General features: G+C 37.4%; 1 protein-coding gene across 2 annotated transcripts in view; it reads right to left on the bottom strand.

Annotated features, from left to right (window-relative positions):
• Nucleotides 1-991: 991 nt before the first annotated feature.
• RETREG1 (reticulophagy regulator 1) overlaps nt 992-19,742 on the bottom strand; it is a 61,624-nt gene continuing 42,873 nt past the window's right edge. For both annotated transcript variants that reach the window (XM_071736644.1, XM_071736645.1), the window contains 6 exons: nt 12,955-13,081; nt 11,762-11,846; nt 11,062-11,199; nt 10,377-10,441; nt 9,147-9,273; nt 992-5,252 (listed from right to left, as the gene is read on the bottom strand). In XM_071736644.1, coding sequence (XP_071592745.1) covers nt 4,741-5,252; nt 9,147-9,273; nt 10,377-10,441; nt 11,062-11,199; nt 11,762-11,846; nt 12,955-13,081 — 1,054 coding nt within the window. In that variant the 3' untranslated portion in view covers nt 992-4,740. The remainder of the gene's footprint in view (nt 5,253-9,146; nt 9,274-10,376; nt 10,442-11,061; nt 11,200-11,761; nt 11,847-12,954; nt 13,082-19,742) is intronic.

Below are 19,742 nucleotides of genomic sequence, written 5' to 3'. Positions count from 1 at the left end.
CCCACTAGAGCATGCCCTGAAATATCACATCTGTATTTCTTAAATAACTCCAGGGATTTAATCACTCAATCACCTCCCTGGGCAGGTTGCTCCAGTGCCTGACCACTTTCAGCAAATAAATTCTTCCTAGTATCTAATCTAACCCTGCCCTGCCACAAGTTGAGACCATTTCTCAGGGCACAGCCATCCAGCAAGTTTTTTACCCAGTGAAGAGTACACTTGTCTATGCAACCATTCACCATCCTCTCCAGGAGAATGCTGTGGGAAATGGTGTCAGAGGCCTCACCAAAGTCCAGGTAGACAACATCCACAGCTTTCCCCTCATCCAGAAGGTGGGCCACATGGTCATAGAAAGAGATCAGGTTGTTTAAGCGAGACCTCCCTTTCATAAACCCATGCTGGCTGGCCCTGATCCCTTGACTGCCCTGTCCTTGCCATGAGAGCTCACTCAAGATGATCCTCTCCATGACCTTTCCCAGTACCAAGGTCAGGCTGATGGGCCTGTGGTTCCCTGGATCCTCCTTCTGGTGCTTCTTGTAGATGGGCAACACATTAGCTCCCTCCAGCCATCCAGGACCTCCCCCGTTGACCAGGATTGTTGGTAAATGATGGAGAGAGGCTTTACTGAGCTCCCCTGACAGCTTCCCCAGTGCTCTTGGGTGAATCCCATCCAGCCCCACAGACTTACGCCTGTCTAGATGCAGAAGCAGAACATTAACTTCTTCCTCCTGGACTATGCTCTTCATCCTTACCTCCCACCTCAGGAGGCTGGACACTTGTAAGACAGCTTGACAAGGTGCTGGGCCATCTCACCTAAACCGTGTTCCTACCTAGAAAGGCTGGACCAGATGATCCTTGAGGTCCCTTCCAACCTGGCATTCTACGATCCTTTAAGGAAGGCAGCAGCAGAACTGTGGCTGGAGGGGTTGGGTTTTGGTGATTTTCTCTCCCTGCCCTTATTTTGGGAACAAATACACCGCTAGAGATGATGAAAGATAAAAACTAACACATATTTATTAAATGGTTTTACGAACAATCAATATAATAATTCCATGTTTACAAAATAGTAATCAGGCTAGGTAAAGTGCTGCAAAATATTTTAAATAAAGACATTTTGTAATTTTCCAGTTTCTGGTTACCCGGATAGGTGGTGGTTACAGACTGTTATGCTGCTCATGTGCTGAGAACAGATGGGGAGACACAGGGAGTTTGTTCAGACAGCTTACACAGTCTGAAAAAAGTGCAAAACGAACAAAAAACAAAGTAAAAACTAGTATTTCTTCAGATCCTATTACTTTGGGTCAAAATTATTTCCCCTCCTCTGCATAGAATATTTATTTTTTCCACAAACAAACTGAAGAATGGTAGGTAGGCGTGTAGTGCAGACACATGAAAAGCCCTGTGTGCTGGAGATGGGTGCTTTTATTCTGGGTTTGACACGCTGAAGGCCACTGATCCCATGACAGCCACTCTGTTGGTCACTCAGGAGTTCCTCGTGCAAAGGAGGAAACAGAGGAAGAGTTAGAAAGGAGGAGTTCCTCGTGCAAACTTTCCGAGCACAAAGGACTGCACTGCATCCCACAGTCCTGACACGAGCTGTTCCCTTCCAGCAGGGATGGATGAAGAAGCCAAGGTGAGGGAGGGTGTGTGCTTTCACCGTGCTACTGCAAAAACACATGGTATCCTCAACTTGCTGCCAGGTAAGAGCACATCAGGTAAGGCAGGCAGAACTCATCCCACAGGAAGATCACACACTGCATTACTCCAAAGGTGCTTGCTCAAAAATCCACACTGATCTTGCCCTCTTTTTTGCCTGTGCTGTCTTGACTGGAAATAGCATGAAAGCAGGCTTTCCATGGAACAAATTCATGTTTCAAAGCTATGTGCTACCTCACACTTGCTTGCCTTTCTTCCTCTCTGTGTCTTCAGTGTTGGAAGATGGGAAGATGACAACCAGTGGTTGAGTAGGAAAGATGCTGTGGACCATTGTGGTGGGAATTTTTAAGTAACTGCTATTTTGCTGCTGCTGCTAGAATATGTAAAAATAAAGGTTTCTCGAGGACAACAATTCCAACTGAAGGAAGTGTGGAAGGGATCTGACAAAGCAGAGAAACGTTTTCTTTGTATTCTGCTGTCAAACTGCTGGCAGTGGAATGTATTGTGTCCAAACAAAGTGTTTCTTATGCGTGGTTTTTCGGGAGGGAAGAGGTAGTTTCAAAACTAAACATCTTTACACCACCTGAGGAGGAATATTAAATGGTGCAAATTACCTCCTTCCCATTACACAGAATTCAGGGGCTTAAATATAACTGACTACCATGAGAACAGAAAAATAAAATTATAAAGACACTGAAATAAGAAATTATGCCCCTAAACTTTAATTATTTGCTTGTTCAAGTTTTGCTTTGTTTTACTTTCTGGAAAAAAACCAAACAAATAGAGAATTTTACTGCAGAAAAATCAATCTATTTTTCTGTTTTGAAACCAGAAAATGGATCATTGACAAAAAGTCCAAGAAACTCCAACTGCTTTTCCTTCTTGATCTAATCTATTGTTTTAGAAGAGTGCCCCCTCATTACTTACTTCTATAACCACAAGTATTCTTCATAAAACAACAATAAAGTGCACGCTGTTATAATGCCACCACTGACAGTCAGTGAGTCTCTCCCATCAATCCTGACTGCTCCCTCCCTCCCTCCTGCCTCTGCCTGTCCCACAGCCTGTTTCCCTCCTGGCACCAGCACTCCCGTACAAGGAAGCACACAGCTGTCTGGCTGTTGTACCATGTTTCACCAGCAACTTGGAAGTTGTACTCTTCCAGCTGTAAAGATTGTCCTAAACATGCAGTAAGGAAACCAGGCTTTTAACTCATTTGAGGAACTGGAATGGCATTTAAAGGGACTGACTTCCCGGCAACAGCTTCTTTTATTTTTCAGATAAGAAGGACAGGTTGGGGGAAGCAAAAAAGGAAACTTAACAACCAGTGCTGTAGGAGTAATGTGGCCATGTTTATAAATAATTTCCAGAAACCTGCTTTTAATGCTAAGATGTTATAATTTCAAAACCTGCATCTTTTGGGATCTAGATCCAGCATCCACTTAATTTGTAATGGATTTGATAATGAAGGCACAGGCTTGCTTTTTTACTGGTAAAGGACAGCAAACACCTTCAATATGCGTTACTGACACAAAAGCATGAGCAACGACAAAGCCATTGTCAAAAATTATCAGCATCTCTGATTTGGCCACAGTCTTTTTGGCCATCTGCCTAGTTTTTTCACCCCAGAAAGAAAAATTAATTCAAATTGAGTTCACTTTAAACACAGGTTTACCTACATATATATATGTTAGTGGAAGATTTATACTCTGTTGCTGTACTTTCTGAGGGTCCTAGATGACAATATTCACCTCTTGAAATGCCAGCAAATGGAAAATCACTTGAGTAGTAGTAGCAGCTGACATGGTCCCTCAATTTTGCTAGCAGTTTACATCACATTAAAAAAACTAGCTTTAATTCTTCCTATTTATTTGACTACAGCCCATTTTGTCACAAGTGAACAAAAAAGCCCTAGAAAAAGTCAAATAAGTTACCTGTTTAAGATCTGATGCCACTCACTGAGTGTGTGTAGAGTTTAAACTGGCAAATAATTTTAAAAAGATCTTTTTTGTTTGCTTTAAATTACATGCCAAGAAGATTCCCAGTGTCTTCTATCGCAAATGACCTCACTGAATACTTCTAAGTATCTTAAAAGATTCAGCTTGCAACACATCTTTTGTTGCAATGATGGCACCTGTCCTGGGGAAAACAAAACAAAAAAACAAAACAAAACCCCAAACCAACCAAACCCCACAGAATTTTGAATTAAGAAAGTTGAACCTAAAAATGCCTTTTGTTTTGTTTTTTAAACTCTAGCCTCTATTCCAAACAGTAACTACCCTCACCTGCTCCCAAGAAGGTTGTTTGGCCTACATGATATTAACTCTTAAATATAAGGATGCATTGGCTGACTTTATGTGGGCAATACTGCCAAGGACCAGACTCTATCAGGGAACACAGCAGGTGATCAGTCAAACAGCATGCCACTTTACATCTCTACAAGCTTAAAACAGCAAAAACTTGGAAATGCATCACCATATCCAAAACAATTCAAATCAAGTTCTTTGATAGTGCTGCACACATATTTAAATAGAATTGTGCTGGTTAATGTGTTTGGTGTATTATAGATGCACTACATGTAATGCTAACTGCAGGGATTCATACTTTTCAGTCTGATTGAAGGAGGTGATATTTAGTTAATCTCTTGCAATCCTTTGATAATTTACACTGACTGTGTGAATCATCAATTGTATTACATGGTTGGCAACCAAGAGTAAACAAACTGCCAGTGTTGAAAATTTGGCTCAGGACCCCAAAATACACAATTGGCAAAAAGATAAAAAGACCCCTCACCCCAAGTCTTTTAAACAACTGACCTCTCCAACACTCATCACCAACCAAACAGTGGACAGATAATTCATTTCCATGCTATTACACTGAGGTATAACTACCAAAAACATTAAACTATCAGTATCAGCTGATATTTATCCAGTTAATTCACTCTGCATAAGGGAAAATATTATAACACATCTAAGGGACAGTTAAAGCTTACAGCTCAGAATTTCCTCTTTGCTTTTTTGCATTTGATTTTTTTAATGTGTTTTGCATTTAATTTCTTCTATGTTACCAGCTGCAATTTTCAGGTTAATGACTTCCAAGCAGATTTGAAAGGAAGCCTGAAGATTTCTTCTTATCTTGGGATTCTGCTTCTTGGCCTTGTGAAAGTCCCAATTCTTTCTCAATCTGCTCAAGCTCAGACTGGTCAAGCAGTTCAAAATCATCACCTTCCTCTGTGTCTGTCTCCTCACTCAAACTGGGCACTGCATGTGAGGGATCTTGCTGTGTGGACTGCAACTGGTCTTTGATGGCAGCAGAAACTGCAGCTGCGATGACATCCCCAGCAATTCCACTCATTAAATTAAAGGTTTGCTCACTGGTCAAAGGCAAGGAGAGTCCTGCAGTGGATGGTCTCTCTTTACTCTGTCTGGAAGCATGATCCACCTTGAAATAAGTTTGTTCTTTTTTTAGTTTCTGCTGGATGGGCATACTGATGCTGGAGTCATCATCATCATTTGTTCCAGCGCCATTTTCTAAAGAAGGAAACTCTGTGAGATCTCTAGCAAAAGCTTCTTCATGATCGCTAGGTCGGTCGAAATCTATTACGGGGTTAACAGAAGGAAACAGTGTTAGCAAACATGAAAGGCTTCCCCAAAAAGCTGCCAAATGGAAAAAAACACAATTAGTGAGTGTTCCTTTGAATACGTTTACTAATCCATAGCCTGGTAGTCTTCTGTAGCTGCAATGCAGGGGAGCTTTGAGTGACATCTAAAATAAAATGGTTTTAAGTAGTAAATCTAGTACAACAAATCACCTGGTATCAACCTAATTCAAAAGGTTATTTGAGGAAAATAACTTTTTTAAATGGTATCCAGCTAAATTTTTAGCACAGCCAGTTCTAAATACACCAACCACATACAGTCCTAAAATGGACAATATGACAGCAGCCTCTGAACTTCTTTCCTCACCATATATATAAATTACAAATATATGTGAAAACGTAAAATGTATTCCAAGCTTTTAATACACATGTTTAAATAGAAATATGAAACCAAAGTAAAGCCTTAATTTAGAACTTCTTCCTTCCTTGGCCAATGCTTGTATTGAATGGGAAACAGAAAATAGAAACTGTACAGATGACCGGGATTGTTCAGTTTTTTCAAAAGGATAAAAAGTCGAATGTAAGCTAATAAAATCTTGTACTTTAACAACTGCATTAATGGTCAGATAATTGTTATTAGAGATGTGTAAAACATACTGAACAGTACATGGTCTGTGGAAGAAGCTTGAATGAGCATAAGGGAACACTTTTGATTTACTATTTGAGAAGGTAAAAAATAAGCAGTTTGAACTTACTTTCTATGACAACAAGCAATAGCACTCATCAGGGCTAAGGAAATGAATCCTAAACATGTCTCATACATTATTTTCTCCATTTTCTTTAGGAAAATCAGGTTGGGAAGGTGAGGAGGAAGGGTTGTGCTGTATGCAGAATAGTGGCTCTAATACATAGGTGATGAGCTTTGACAGGTGATGAGCCAGTCCTCAGATGCATCTCATCTGGTCTTGCACTTTGTATGTCCCATTTGCTGAAATGCTCCACAGGGAAGAGGAGTGGATGCTGTTTATTTTTCACTTTTCAAGGCCTTAAGCAGAGTTTACCACATCCTCACAGACAAAAATTGGTGAGTAAACCAGGCAAGTGAACTGTGAGGTGGGTGGAAACTTGGCTGGACATCAGGTGCAAAGGGCTGTGGTCAGTGCTACAAGGTAGAGCTGCAGGCCAGTTATAAGTGGTGTCTGTCAAAAGTACTGAAGCCAAAGTTTTTATTAATGCTGTAGGTGACAGGAGAGAGAACACTCTCAGCAAGTTCATGGGCAGAAATTAGCTTCTTTGAGGGAGGTGTATTTGCTACTTTTGTATTGCAGGGCCTTCAGAGGGACCCACGACAGTCTGGAGAAAGGAGCAGGCTGAAAAAGAACATCATGAAATTCAAGAAAAGAAAATGTGAAGTCCTGGATCTGGAATGGAATAACCTGTGCAGCAGTACAGATTGGAGGCAAGAAGGCAAAAAGCAGCTTTCAAGAAAAAGACCTGTGGACAGCAAATCAGGGGTATGCTCTTGCAGAAAGGAATGCCAACCACATACTGAGCTATAGAAATCCTAAAGTCAATGGAAGGCATTTCCCCCCTCCACACAGCACCTGAGAGCACACATTCAGAGTACTTTGTCCAGTTTTGACCTCTCCAGAAGAAAACATACAACAGAAGACTGGAGTCAGTTCCCTGAAGGGGCCAGAATGATTTTTAGGGGGTTAGAGGACATCCGAGGAGATGATGAGAGAATGGGCTTTGGCTTTAAGAGAAGGCATCAAAGTGCGGATCACCAAGTTGTCTTTGAGTAATAGGAAGGTACAGAGAAGATGGAGCCTGACTCTTCTTAGAGGTGTAAAGTGTAAGGTTAGAGTAAACTGATATAATCTTGCATATGGGAGATTTTGACTCGCTGTAAGGATAAACTTTTTTATCATGGGGTTAATAAAATATTGTTACAGGCTGTCCAGGGAGGTTTCTGAATCTCTTATCACTGGAGATTCTCAAAATTCAACTGGTGACAGCCCTGACCAACTTGACTAATTTGAACCTCCTTTGAAGAGGAGGTTAGATGAGATGAATGACAAAAGCTCATTCCAGCATACAATTGTGATTGTACAATTCTGTCTATTTGCAACTTGAAATATTAACAAAATAATTAAAATTATTCATCTGGCCTTTATCATGATGATAAGTAATATCACCCCACTTGTAATTTTCACTGAGCATTTTCCTAAAAGAGGAAAAAAGCAAGACCAGCAGAGCAACAAATCCACTGACAAGACAGCACCAAAATATTCTTGCCCTTAATCAATTCAGACAATTATTAACTGAGAGCTTTGTCTGTAAAGGAAGTGCAAGATCTGGACAAAACCAAGACAAGAAACTTTTCCTAGTGTTAGTCTTTATGTCTCACTTAGGCTCCTTGCCGGCTGTCTTAATCAGCATTCTAGTAATGAAACCTAATAATACTGTCTTTATTTGGTTGTTTAGCAGTTAGAAGTATTTACCTTTTCTTCTTCAGCTTTTATTCATGCAGTTTACCCACATAAAAACTGAGACAACTTTAAAGGTTTACTAGCTTTAAAAGGTTTGTATGAGGGACCAGATGGAGGAACCCCTCTGTTGGACCCTCTTAGCCTGCTCCACAGGGAGCTGGTGCCAAGTCACCTTTGCAAACCTCCCCCTTATCCAAATCCTCTGGCATTTCCAAAGGGATTGATGGAGAGGAAGGAGACAGACAGGGTCTGCATACGGCCTAGGGTCTGGTAGAGATAAGGACTGGAGAGCGAAGTGGGCGGAGGTCTGCTCCAGTTGTTCAGCCTGATGTGTCTCAACCACAATTAGTAAATGAGGGGCTGTATGAGGGGCTGCATTGGTGGGCTTGGGGAATCTCATCAACATCAACCCTCCCCTGCTGGCTGGATCAAAGCTTGAATTCAGGACTGGTGATTTTTGCTCTCTCTCTCTTTCTCTTGCCCCCTTTCCTGTTCTGTCTCTGAATCCAATGGGACATGTCCAGCCTCCTGCTGATAATAGGCAACTGACTGACTGATGCTGATGACAGCTCTCCTCCCAGGGAGGAAAGATGGAAAAATAAGTTTCCCTTCTCCTTGGGCCAACAAAGGAGCAGTAAATAATTTGCCTGGAAAAGCAGAAATGTGGGGGTATATAAGTAACACCAAGGTTCCCATGTTGTAGTTGTCCTTCACCAACCCACCATCCTGCATTGGGCCCTGTCCAGGCTTGGAATGCCATCTTGAATAAGAAACCTTTGCTGGACACACTCTGGACCCGTGGTGGTGTCTTTCTCAAATTCCCTCATTCTTTTCTTTCTTTCTTACTGTTTTTCCTCCCATCTCTCTCTCTCTCTCTCTCTTTTCCTTGTATTTTTTCATTTTCTTTCTCTCTCTCTTTTGCCTCTCAATGTATTTGCCATACCTCCACGGGGTTATATCACTTTGCTTGTGTAAATTGTCAAATAAAACTTTATGCTTGCACCTGACCCTTGGTGGCTGGACTTCATTCTCCTGGATCCAAAAATTTTAAGTTCTAATCGTAACATTTGGTGCAGTCAGCAGGATAAGAACCTGCAGACCATAACAGTTTGGCAGAAGGGAGAGCTAAATCCAGCATATTTTAAATGCGCCAGTTTTACTTGCCACTACTTATTTTTTAATGGAGTGGGTTTTTTGTTTTGTTGTGTTTTATTTTTAAGATGAGGAAAGCTCTTGCATAAGATTTATCCAAAATTATGTAAAGACTAGAATGAACTTAAAATTCGTTGTAGGGGGAACAGAACAACTAAACAAGAATTATGTCCAAAAATTCTCTAATCATTTTCAGGTAACTTACATGACTGCAATTCACTGGTGAAATAGATGAAGCCATTACATACCATCAGATGTGTCTGTTTGTGGAGAATACCCCTCAGATAAATTAAAGGTCCCATTATCGGTCCACGATACTTCTGATACATCGGTGTCAGACACTGAAAGCTCTTTAGCAACAACTGCAGGACTAACCTAAACATACAAAAGTGACATACATGGTATTCTTATACTCACAATATCACAGTACATGCAGCCAATGTATACATAATGAAGGAGAAACCTCTTGCAAGTCATAGCAATATAAACAGGCTCCTATTTAAGCTATAATTGTAGAAACATGAGAATAATAGGAGTATACCATACTTAGAATTGAAGTATCCCTCTTTGTAATAGCTAAGGCTGTATTATGCTAAAGAAGCATAGAAAATTCCACTTATTCATTCTTGAAGTATTATCCTACTGTAATGAAAGTAGAATAAGCCTGTAAATACAAAATACATATAAATGTAAAGAAATGCATAAACTTGGATCAAACACCCCCATTATCTATGAGACAGTAAAAGAAAACAAAAATGAAAAAAAATATATCCTTTAAGAATTCAATGATGTCAGCTACAAATTTATGCCCACTGTATATGTTTGGTTTTTTTTCAGAATACAAAACACCTTCCAAGTGATCACTGTTAAACTCAAGCTTTATACACTACAGATCAAATACTGCATAAGGATTCCTAGAAAACTGATTTTCTTTTTTTTTAATATCAACCAGTGTTCTGGTTATAATGGAAAATCCTTTGCCATACAGTTGTTTAAAATATTGAGAGAAAAGAGATTTAAGAGTGATCTCATATGTATATAGGAAGATATTTATATATGATAGCCTGATTTACACTGTCATTAAAAATGATTACGCAAGTATCTGACAAATGACAAAGGTCTTCTATGTCGTTTTAATTTGATAAAACTTAAATGAATTTTCACTGTTGCAAATAAAAATAGCTGCCTTTCCTATTAAATTCTAGATTAATCCTTTCACAGCCAATAAACACATTCCTAATTTAGTAGGCCAAGAAACAATTACCTTGAATTCAGAAGTTGTAAATGCAGTAAGTTAATTAGTATAAGCCTGAAGATGGAGACTATGACTCACTTTTAAAGCATCCTGCTTAGTTCAGGAACACAGCCTCCTGGGCAGGCTCAAGTCTTTTACAGAAAACAGAGACAGTAGTCTAGATACTCTCCATTATCTATATAGATTTTAAAAGCAAGATAGGGCCGACTGAAAAAAAAGTCACCTTAGGACATAGGGCTGATATGTCTAATTCACTGTCATCCTCTGTGGGTTTTGTTTTTGCTGTTTCTGAAAGAAAAAAAAATATTTTTTATCCTACTCATGACATCAGACTTTGAGGTTCAGTTTGCGTTCCAGGTCACAGAGCTTGCGTAGTACCGTAAACTTTCACCTGTTGACAAAGTGCATAATTCATGTAATATGCAACTAAGGTGAGGGGAAAAAGGCTGATTGAGAGACTAGGTATTTATCAGAATAAACTGTGCAGCAGCAAAAGTGGGAGAAAAATTATTGCTCTGAAGCACATTCCAACACATTTATTTACTTAGTTTCGGAAGTCTCTGTTGCTCACCATAATACAATGTTCCCTGGCAATAAATACCTATCTTTTAAACTACACTTTTGGTTCAATGCACAGTTTTAACATACTGTTAAAACAGGCAGTGTACTTCTGCCAGCACATTACTTTTACATGGGAACAAATATGCTGGATAAGTTTGTGTAATCTTCATTCACAAAAACTTTACGTACATTATCTCTCCCTATAAAGCTAAGAACAGGTCAAAGCAACACTTTTGCACTTGACTTCACAGGAAAAAACAAACTGTCTGCAAAGTGAATAAAGTTTTATCTGCAGAAATACATTACATGGGACTTAGTTACACACTTAGTTACACTTAGTTACTCACCAGATCTCTCTTTTTTCATCTGATTGATATATTCCACTATTCCAAAATCTAGTTTCATCACAACAGTCTTTACTTTGCTGCATACTTTCTGTCCAAATTCATTGCACTTAAGGAAAGGACATAAAAAGGCACACAGTACTGTGATAAAAATAAAAACAGAGAGAGAAATACTGCTTTATAAGAAGTTAGTCAATCAAGATTAAACAATGACTTCATGTAAGACAACTACTAATTTTACATAATACAAATAGTTTTAAATAAAAAAGCACTGTGAAATGCCCATGTAGACCATGTTCCTGTCAAATACAGCTTCTAGGAGCCATTCCTACCCATCACAGAAAATACTACTGTATTCATACTAACTGAAGTCTTCTTACTCCCAGTAAGATGCAATTTATGATCACTGTAACATTTATCATTACCTTGATTTAGTCTGATTTTCATATCTCTACCTGAGAAACATGACAATGTAACATTGTGCAAGAATCAACACACTGAAAAAAGTTTGTAAACTGACTTTCATGGGACCAAATGTAATTGTCAGAACTTACTCATATATGTATGTGTATATATATGCATGTGTAAGTATATACATATATATATATATATATATGTGAAAAAAATATTAGTCCATATAGAGAGACCAAATAATGAACAAACCACATACATAAATTATGACTGTAAAAGAGACTATACTTACGCAGGACATAGGAGAGGACAACTCCAGGAATGTAACTCCCCAACACAGTGAAAAATGTACATACACTGCAGACTAGTAGGCAAAACTGTTAAAAACATTAAATTTGGCTATTAACACTTCCACTGTTTAAATATTCAGATCTTCCAAAAGAAAAATCTTGCATATTAAATGAAATCTAGAATGCAGTGGAAATTTCAAGTTGCTTGTGCAAATGAGCATCAAACAGGTCATGTTACCTAATGAGGATGTATCCCCTCTTCTGTTATAAAAATATACTACCAAGCTCATAGTTATAGCTGAAATTACTAGAATTTACTTTACCTTCATTACATGAAAAAGGTTAAACAGTTGATATGCTAGGAAAAAAACAAACCTGCTTATTAGTAGTATAACTTTATTACCCCGAAAACATAATTTCTTTTTGTATAATTTATACACCTTTGGAATTTATTGCTCCTGATGCTCATATGTATTTTCAGTTTAAACTCCTAATATTTGAGTGTGGTACTACACACTTCCAATCTGCTAATTCTGAAGGGCCTTTTTCCATGAAAGATTTTGTGGCAAAGTTAACTGAGATCAAGAAAGCATAAAAACCTTCTAATCTACTTTTAAATATTTGAAATTATCAATACAAGTATAAAAATGAAACCTGTTATTGCCATGATACACTTATACATGATTTACATTTTTCTTTTGAAAAGAAAGCTGCTTTACTTTTGGCTAGTACTTAATAACTGTCTTCCTCATAGAAGAAACTCTACTCTTGCTTGCCTCTTCATGTAAAAAACCTACAGAATAAACTTTACCACAGTAAAATAGGGAGGATTCTCTTCTATCATATAACACTTGTGCAGCTATTTCTGAAAACTAAAGTTATTTGGAAAAAAAAGTGAATGTTTGAGAACTGTGTGGTTTTCCTGCTTTTTCAAGTTTTATTAAATAGCAATGTTTTAAACTTCCTTTCCACTGTATGAATGCTAAGCTTCTAGCAGCTTTAAGGGGAGAGCCTGTAATGCTGTAACTTTACTGTGAGCAGCTTTGCTCATTGATGACCCAGCTGTGTTCTGCACAGGAAGAACTTAGCAGAAACCCAAGACTGAATGTATCATAGTGTGTATTTTATTTTCCAGGTACTTGTTTTTTTTTAAATCTCTGTCACCAAACTGTTAAACTTACTTGGGAATGCTTACCTTGCCAGGGTTTTGTTCCTTGAAGTGGGACATTTCTTGAAGAAATACAAAAAAATTCATCAGTGCTTCTGAAATGCACTGATTTATTCTGGGTCTGTAGTCTTGCCTGGAATCAATGACTTTCCAGCTGAGTAAAACAAACAAAAATACTCATCAGCGTTGGTTACAGCTCATATAAAAGCCAAAACTGGTTGAAAATATTTGAAGTCTTCATGAGCTTCCAAGCCAATCAGTTTGTAACACGGTCATCCCCAGTGATCAAGGAGCTGCTGCTGTGCTACAGACTGTGCTGCTCTTCTTGTTTCTGTGTATTTTATACTGGGCTACTTGCATCTTTCTTAATAAAATAAACTCCATTCAGTAGTAGTAATTCTTTGTCAATCCAAGAAATTATGTAAGATGTCACTGCTTATTTGTTTTGGCCATAAGAAAAACATGAGTTCAAGGCACAATTGTAGTCTAAATAAAGCAACTGAACCCCAAACTTGCTTCTGAATTTTTTTTTTTTTTTTTTTTTTTTTTTTTTTGGTAAAAATGTACCACGGCACTTTTCATTGTGATAGGATGGCAACACATGCTAATAAATTTAATTTCATGCATATAATCCTTATGCTTTTTCTTTTTTACTTTTCATTTTGTTCTGCAAAACTGTAATGGTCACTAAGATACCTCTACCTCACTTTATAAAAAAAATTGCTCTTAAAGTCTTGATGTTCACATTGATTTCACAGAATCACATAATGCTTTTGGTTGGAAGAGACCTTCAAGATCATCAAGTCTGACCTTTGACCAACACTTCAAGGAAATTAATTTTAACTTTTAATTAATTTTAATTTTTCTACCATATTGGAAGGACTGATTCTAAAGCTTAGCTTACTAATAATCTTTCCTTTCAATGAAAGAAAAAGAAACTGTACTGAAGAATTTGCTGAAAAACATGGAGCAGACAAAGCGTCTACAACAGTGATATCTTATGAAAATTAAAAAGAAAGGAAAAAAAATGATAGGCCAGTCTCTGCCAAACAAACTGGGACAAGGTATGGATATATCACTATTCAAATATTCAGAATCTGAAGTAAATTCTGCACTAGTTTTACAAAGTTGTATTTTGAGTAATTCACTGTTCAGTGCATAGACTTTTGATCATAGTGAATGCAAGTAAGCCATAAACAATCCCATATTCACTTTAGTCTGATACATAATCCACTAGATGTCCAGTGCATTATTGCATTAATAGCAAAGCTTTGTCACAGGTGAATCAAAATATGGGATAAATCAAAAACTGCATTATGAAAAACTGGATGTACAAGCATTGGCATGCAGCAATAAGGACATCAATGGACTATCAGATGAAACTGCCAAATCATATTTCCACATAATTACTCTGCTATTTAGCTACTAAAACGCCACAAGGCCTGCTACTCATAACGGAAATGCCCTTGATAGTCCCCTGAGACAACATACATTTTCACAAGCATCAGTAAGTGACTGATGAGATTTTTGCTATTTAAACTTCACTCTGTACGCATTTGGTTCTCAAAAGTAACATCTAAATATTTTCTTTAATATTAGAAATTAAAATTTTTTTTTGTTAGTGAATATTATACTAAGAAAACAAAATTATCTATAATCACTTTCAAAATACCCACAATTATTAAGAAGCTTCATGTTGATATTATTCTTGTTCAACAAGAGACTGCTTAATCATTTTTATTGACACATATTGTAAAAGTTAAAAGCCATCATGAACCTTCTGACTTTTCTCAGCTGAAAGTTGTTTAATGGGTTGCTTTTGACTACCTCTTCTACTAAGGTCACTTAATGTCTACTAATGTCACAACCTGCCTTAGCTCTATAGTATTTTACTAGCTATGATTTAATGCTCACTCTTACTAAAAAAGCACCATTATATTTTAGGATATGAATGTGCTAATGTCTCTTATTTCCTGATATAAGAAAACCCATGAAGATTTTAAAGATTTTTGAACATATGTTTATATATTTGTGAGCTACTGGCACTATCGATGCACATGTAGAGCAGCCCTGATGTCTGCAGGTTATTGAGACTCCTGGCTCAGGTGATTCTCTATTGTTTTTGTAAGTGACAGGCAAAGAATGGTACATACTTAAAATTAGAGGACAGTCTTTTAATTTGATTAAAACCTATTATTTTTTTCAAACAAATGTAGATCCCTATGCACCAAATGTATCCCTACCAAAACATTTTTTTTCAGCTATACAGTAAAAGTGAACAGTGATGGTTTTATATGGGCATGAGTTCACACACCACTTCCACCAAGAACTGCACCACAGATCTTTTTAGCAAGAGCAACTGGTTTACTTAAGACAGCCCAAGGAGATACTGGTTGAAGAAAAATGGACAGGAGTTCTGTAAATTATCTACTCGAAAGTTACATCTGTAATTGTACTGGACTACAGGAGTTACATTGATTTTTTCCTAAAAGATAAGCTTCTGACTTGGTTCTCTTGGAAGGGATGGGGCTATATGCTGATCCTGCCCTGAAAGGAAGAGATCTCTTACAGCAGCACACAAGATGTGCTAAAACACTGCCCTGAAAGGATGGGTACTGAAGAGTCAAGTGGCCTGAATTAGGCAGAAGCTTTGATCAGTAAATTACAATAACAAGAAATATGATGCAGCACGCAGTGTTTATTACCTTATAACAACAAACAAGAAGTTTGGGATTACATTATTATCTTGGATTTCTGGTAAAAAATTGGTAAGAAATTAAGCAGATTATAGATAACTATATACATAAATGTCTGTTTTCTTTTCTAATTCATTAAATTTTTCAGTTATATAACTCCAAGAACACATCCTTTTTATTTTACAAGCTATGACAAAAGAGGAAAGTGAACGCCAAATTTCAAATCTGACTTTTCAGCAAAGGAACACCACACTTAAGCCCTCTTTGACATCCTGAGTTTATATTTCAGCCCAAACCCAAACAACATGTGTGACATACAATTTAGCAAGGTCTAAAGCCACTTATCCTTAAAATTATAAATTCTTGCTCTCATTACTCCTAAAGCACTGAGGATATAAGAATTTTGTGTTTATATTAAAACAAATTTGTGAATTTTTCCATACTAATTTCTAAACCAGGAATCTTCTCCCATACACATGATACTCATTTCTATTCTACATGGGAATGTTAAACACCTTTTCTGACACTGATTACTTGGAAGCAGTTTTCCTAACATAATGCAGATTAACAACCTTCTCTTATTTTTAGATACTTGGTCTGAGCAGTTTCATTTTTGCAGAACAGTTAGGAATAATTTCAGTCAAAAATGTCTATTTACACACATGGAGAAACGTGACCTTTTCCCATGCCTTTATTTAACTACTGAAGAGCAACTTAGCCACAAGGTGGTGACACAGCAACACTGGTACTAGAGCAACATTTGGGATCATTTCATACAGAACATAAATAGCATGCATGCAGGACTCTTATTCAAAATATCATATGCACAATGGAGCACACTGTGACTTAAAAGAAAAACTAGTATTTCAAATGTGATGTAAAACTCTACAAAAAACAAAATTCAAACTGCTTCAAAATTCAAACTGTTTCCCTATTCCTGGTTTTATTGTATTATTTATTATAGTATTTATAGTATTGCTCTAGTGTGATTTCCTATTACATTACAAAGTATTCAGGATGAGGTAGTTTTCCCCATAAAAAAAAAACAACAAAACAAACCATAAACAATTTAAAATATTGTACCTGAAATTCATAGGATAAGAGAGTCTCACTTCATGGATGAGGTGACTTTTTTAAGACACAGAAAGTACCACGCATTTTGCAGCCATGCATGGCACTGCATGCAGGTATTTGTCTCTGACATAGGATGTAAATAAAACCATGAAATAACTCCCAAAGAACACTGCAGACACCCAGCACGAGGAATTAGCAATGTCACAAAGAACATTTTGTCTGCCTCCCATCCACAATGGTGATTTCAGTTTCTATCATCTGCTAAGTAACAGCTTGAGAAAAGTAGTACACAGGGGTTTTGTCTTATGAGAACTGCAATTTTTATGGATAAGCTCCACCTCTTAATAAAATATTGCTTCCAGCATTCTGCAGCATTAATAAATGTATTTTAAGAGCTACCCGTTTATTCTGGTGTTTAAAACTACTATTATGACAATGTTCTGAATTACAAAATCCATTTACAGACATTAAAAAATCCTTTTACAGACTTTAGAGCTATGCTTTACTTAAAATTGTTGACAAAGTGAATCTTTGTTGAAACTTTGTGGAACAAAGAGAGAAAATGGATAGGCTTGATGCCTGCTGTCAAACCAGAACAATTGCAGATAGCTGGCTTACTAACTTCAAGAAAATAGGGTGGGGGGAAAGATGAAATGATAACCTACAAACTATTTTCATATATATGCTAACTACCAATACAACAATAATATAAATTAAAGAGGAGGATATATAACAAGGCACATGGTGATAACTACTACCAATTCAAAACTAACATGCCAATTATGCAGAAAAATGGCACATTTGCAGAGAATGTTCTCTGGAGTTGCTTCTCTTTTTCCAGATTTAAAAGATGTTGAGAATATGAGCTGCAGTGCAGATAAAAGGTACTGCTAGATACTTTGATTCCATGGTCCACGTGTTATACACGGACAAAGAAGCAGCCAAGGTTTGCTTCAAAGCATTAGAAATCCACTATGAAGCTTGCTCTGCAGAAGAATACTTGGCAGTTTCTTGTAGGCCACAAGAAATAATGAAATTGTCAGTTCTGCTACAACACTTTTCTATTTTACAGGGAGCATCAGGGACTCCTTTGAAGTCTTATTTTGACCTGAGGCTCTTGGGCAACTAGAGGTGTAAGGAAGTCAGCCTGCTGATCTTTTATGCAGCAATCAGATGCACACGCTGCCTCTGCTTGTTCACACACCTCCCAGTAGCTGCCAGCTCTGGTAACATCCGTCCCTCCTGTCCCTCTCCCCCAGAGCCCACTCCAGCCACCCTGTTACCCAGCATCTGGGGGCTGGAACCAGGGGGCAGCAACAGAGACCCTAGTGAAGGGGGATGGGGGAGTGTGAGAAAGGAAGGAGGTACAACCCATAGTAATATCTACGTAGAGTTTCATGCCTTTCTCTAAGGATAAAGTGTTATGCCTTGGTAGAAACAGACAGAAGCATTAAACTTGCATTAAATTAAAAGTTGACAGATGTAACAATGTATATTCAGGACAAATTTGTTTTTCAATGTCTTATTTACAGACAAAAAGGAAACAAAAAGATGCGGGAAGTGATGCAAATGATGAATGTGGAGTGCATGACCTCAGTCAACCAAGAACAAAAACTACTTCGGTACAGTATTAGTGGTGTTACTGACAGTACTTGAATAAATGACTTAAGTGTGTACTCTCTGCTGCCAATATAAGCAGACAATTCTCTCAAACACCTCCAGAAGCTTTTGTGCACAATTTAGAAAGAATAAAATTTTATGCTCCCATCATTTATCCTGATTTTGATATATAGTTCTATACTTCTAAAACAACTGTCAGTAAGATTGAAGGTGTTTAGAAACAAAATGAGTTACTCATATCCTTCTGAATACCTACTGTGTAATTTCTAAAACTGAGTAAATACAAAAGCTGCTACCCACTAGCTGCAAAAAAAAAAAAAACAACCAACCCACAAAACACCCTCCTACCCCAGATGCTTCAAGCCATCACAGTCACTAACTCCGGCCAGAAGAGTCAGTGGCATTACATTCTCTAAAAATGACTGATGGTGTCATGCTCTCATTTTGTATCTAGACATCTGCTCAAGCAAAGCCCCATCACATTTATCTCAGAAAGGTCAGTAGCTCTCATATTACTGGTCTAAATATCTCTTCGTGATGTGCTGGATTTTTTTTTAATTATGTGTACACAGTTTTATATGTATCTTCACATGGATACACTACGCAGCACTGCAGCAGTGACAAAGTACACCGTGGTATGGTGGAGCTGAAGAATTGCACCTACATAAACAAAGAGTTAGTAATTACAGAGCTTTTAAACCTTCCAGATTTCCCAACTGTAACCACATACGCTTGAAACCTGTGCAGACTCTGTAATTTTAAGGGTAACTTAGAATGTATTAGTCAAGGTGGAAGAGCTGAAAGTTACATTCCTGAAGATATGCAAATTAAAAAATAAAGGCAGTGTGGCTACATTGTAGTCTTTAAAACAGCATCTAGAGCTTATAAAATGATGCAGCTATAAGGGATGTAAATATCTACGGACAACCAGGAATTAAGTATGAAACTTGACCAAAGGAAATCAAGTGAACCAAGTGTGTAAACTGTTAGCAAAACACAATCAAGCAAGTTTACCTTTTAGAGCTTTCACAGCTCTTTCCTGTGAGAAAAGGAATCACCACAGTGAAGAAGTCAGTGATTATAGAGATGCAGTTACCATTCTTCGAAACAAACATTTTTTGAGGACCTTTGCCAAAAAATTACTTAAAATTTTGTCTTCTAAATTTTTCAGGTACAAAGATAATGGATATAAAATAGTATTTGCGTTTTAAAAGTTTATAAAAATAGTTTAAATGTTTTAAAATTTAAATTTAAACTCAAGGTGAACCTTATATTAAAAATTAAAATAACCACCCCTCCCTCTCTAAAATACAAAATAATGTAAAAAGCACATTTTACAGTTAAGTGTATATACTTTAAAAAGTACCAATGGCAAAGCCTCTAAAATCTGCTATTGAATGATCTGGTATAAAACAATGCAATATT

This window comes from Heliangelus exortis, chromosome 2 (genome assembly GCF_036169615.1).
Source record: "Heliangelus exortis chromosome 2, bHelExo1.hap1, whole genome shotgun sequence".
NCBI classification, from domain to species: Eukaryota; Metazoa; Chordata; class Aves; order Apodiformes; family Trochilidae; genus Heliangelus; species Heliangelus exortis.
The sequence above is the reverse complement of the archived record's forward strand: the minus strand, read 5'-3'. Positions and strand labels throughout refer to the sequence as shown.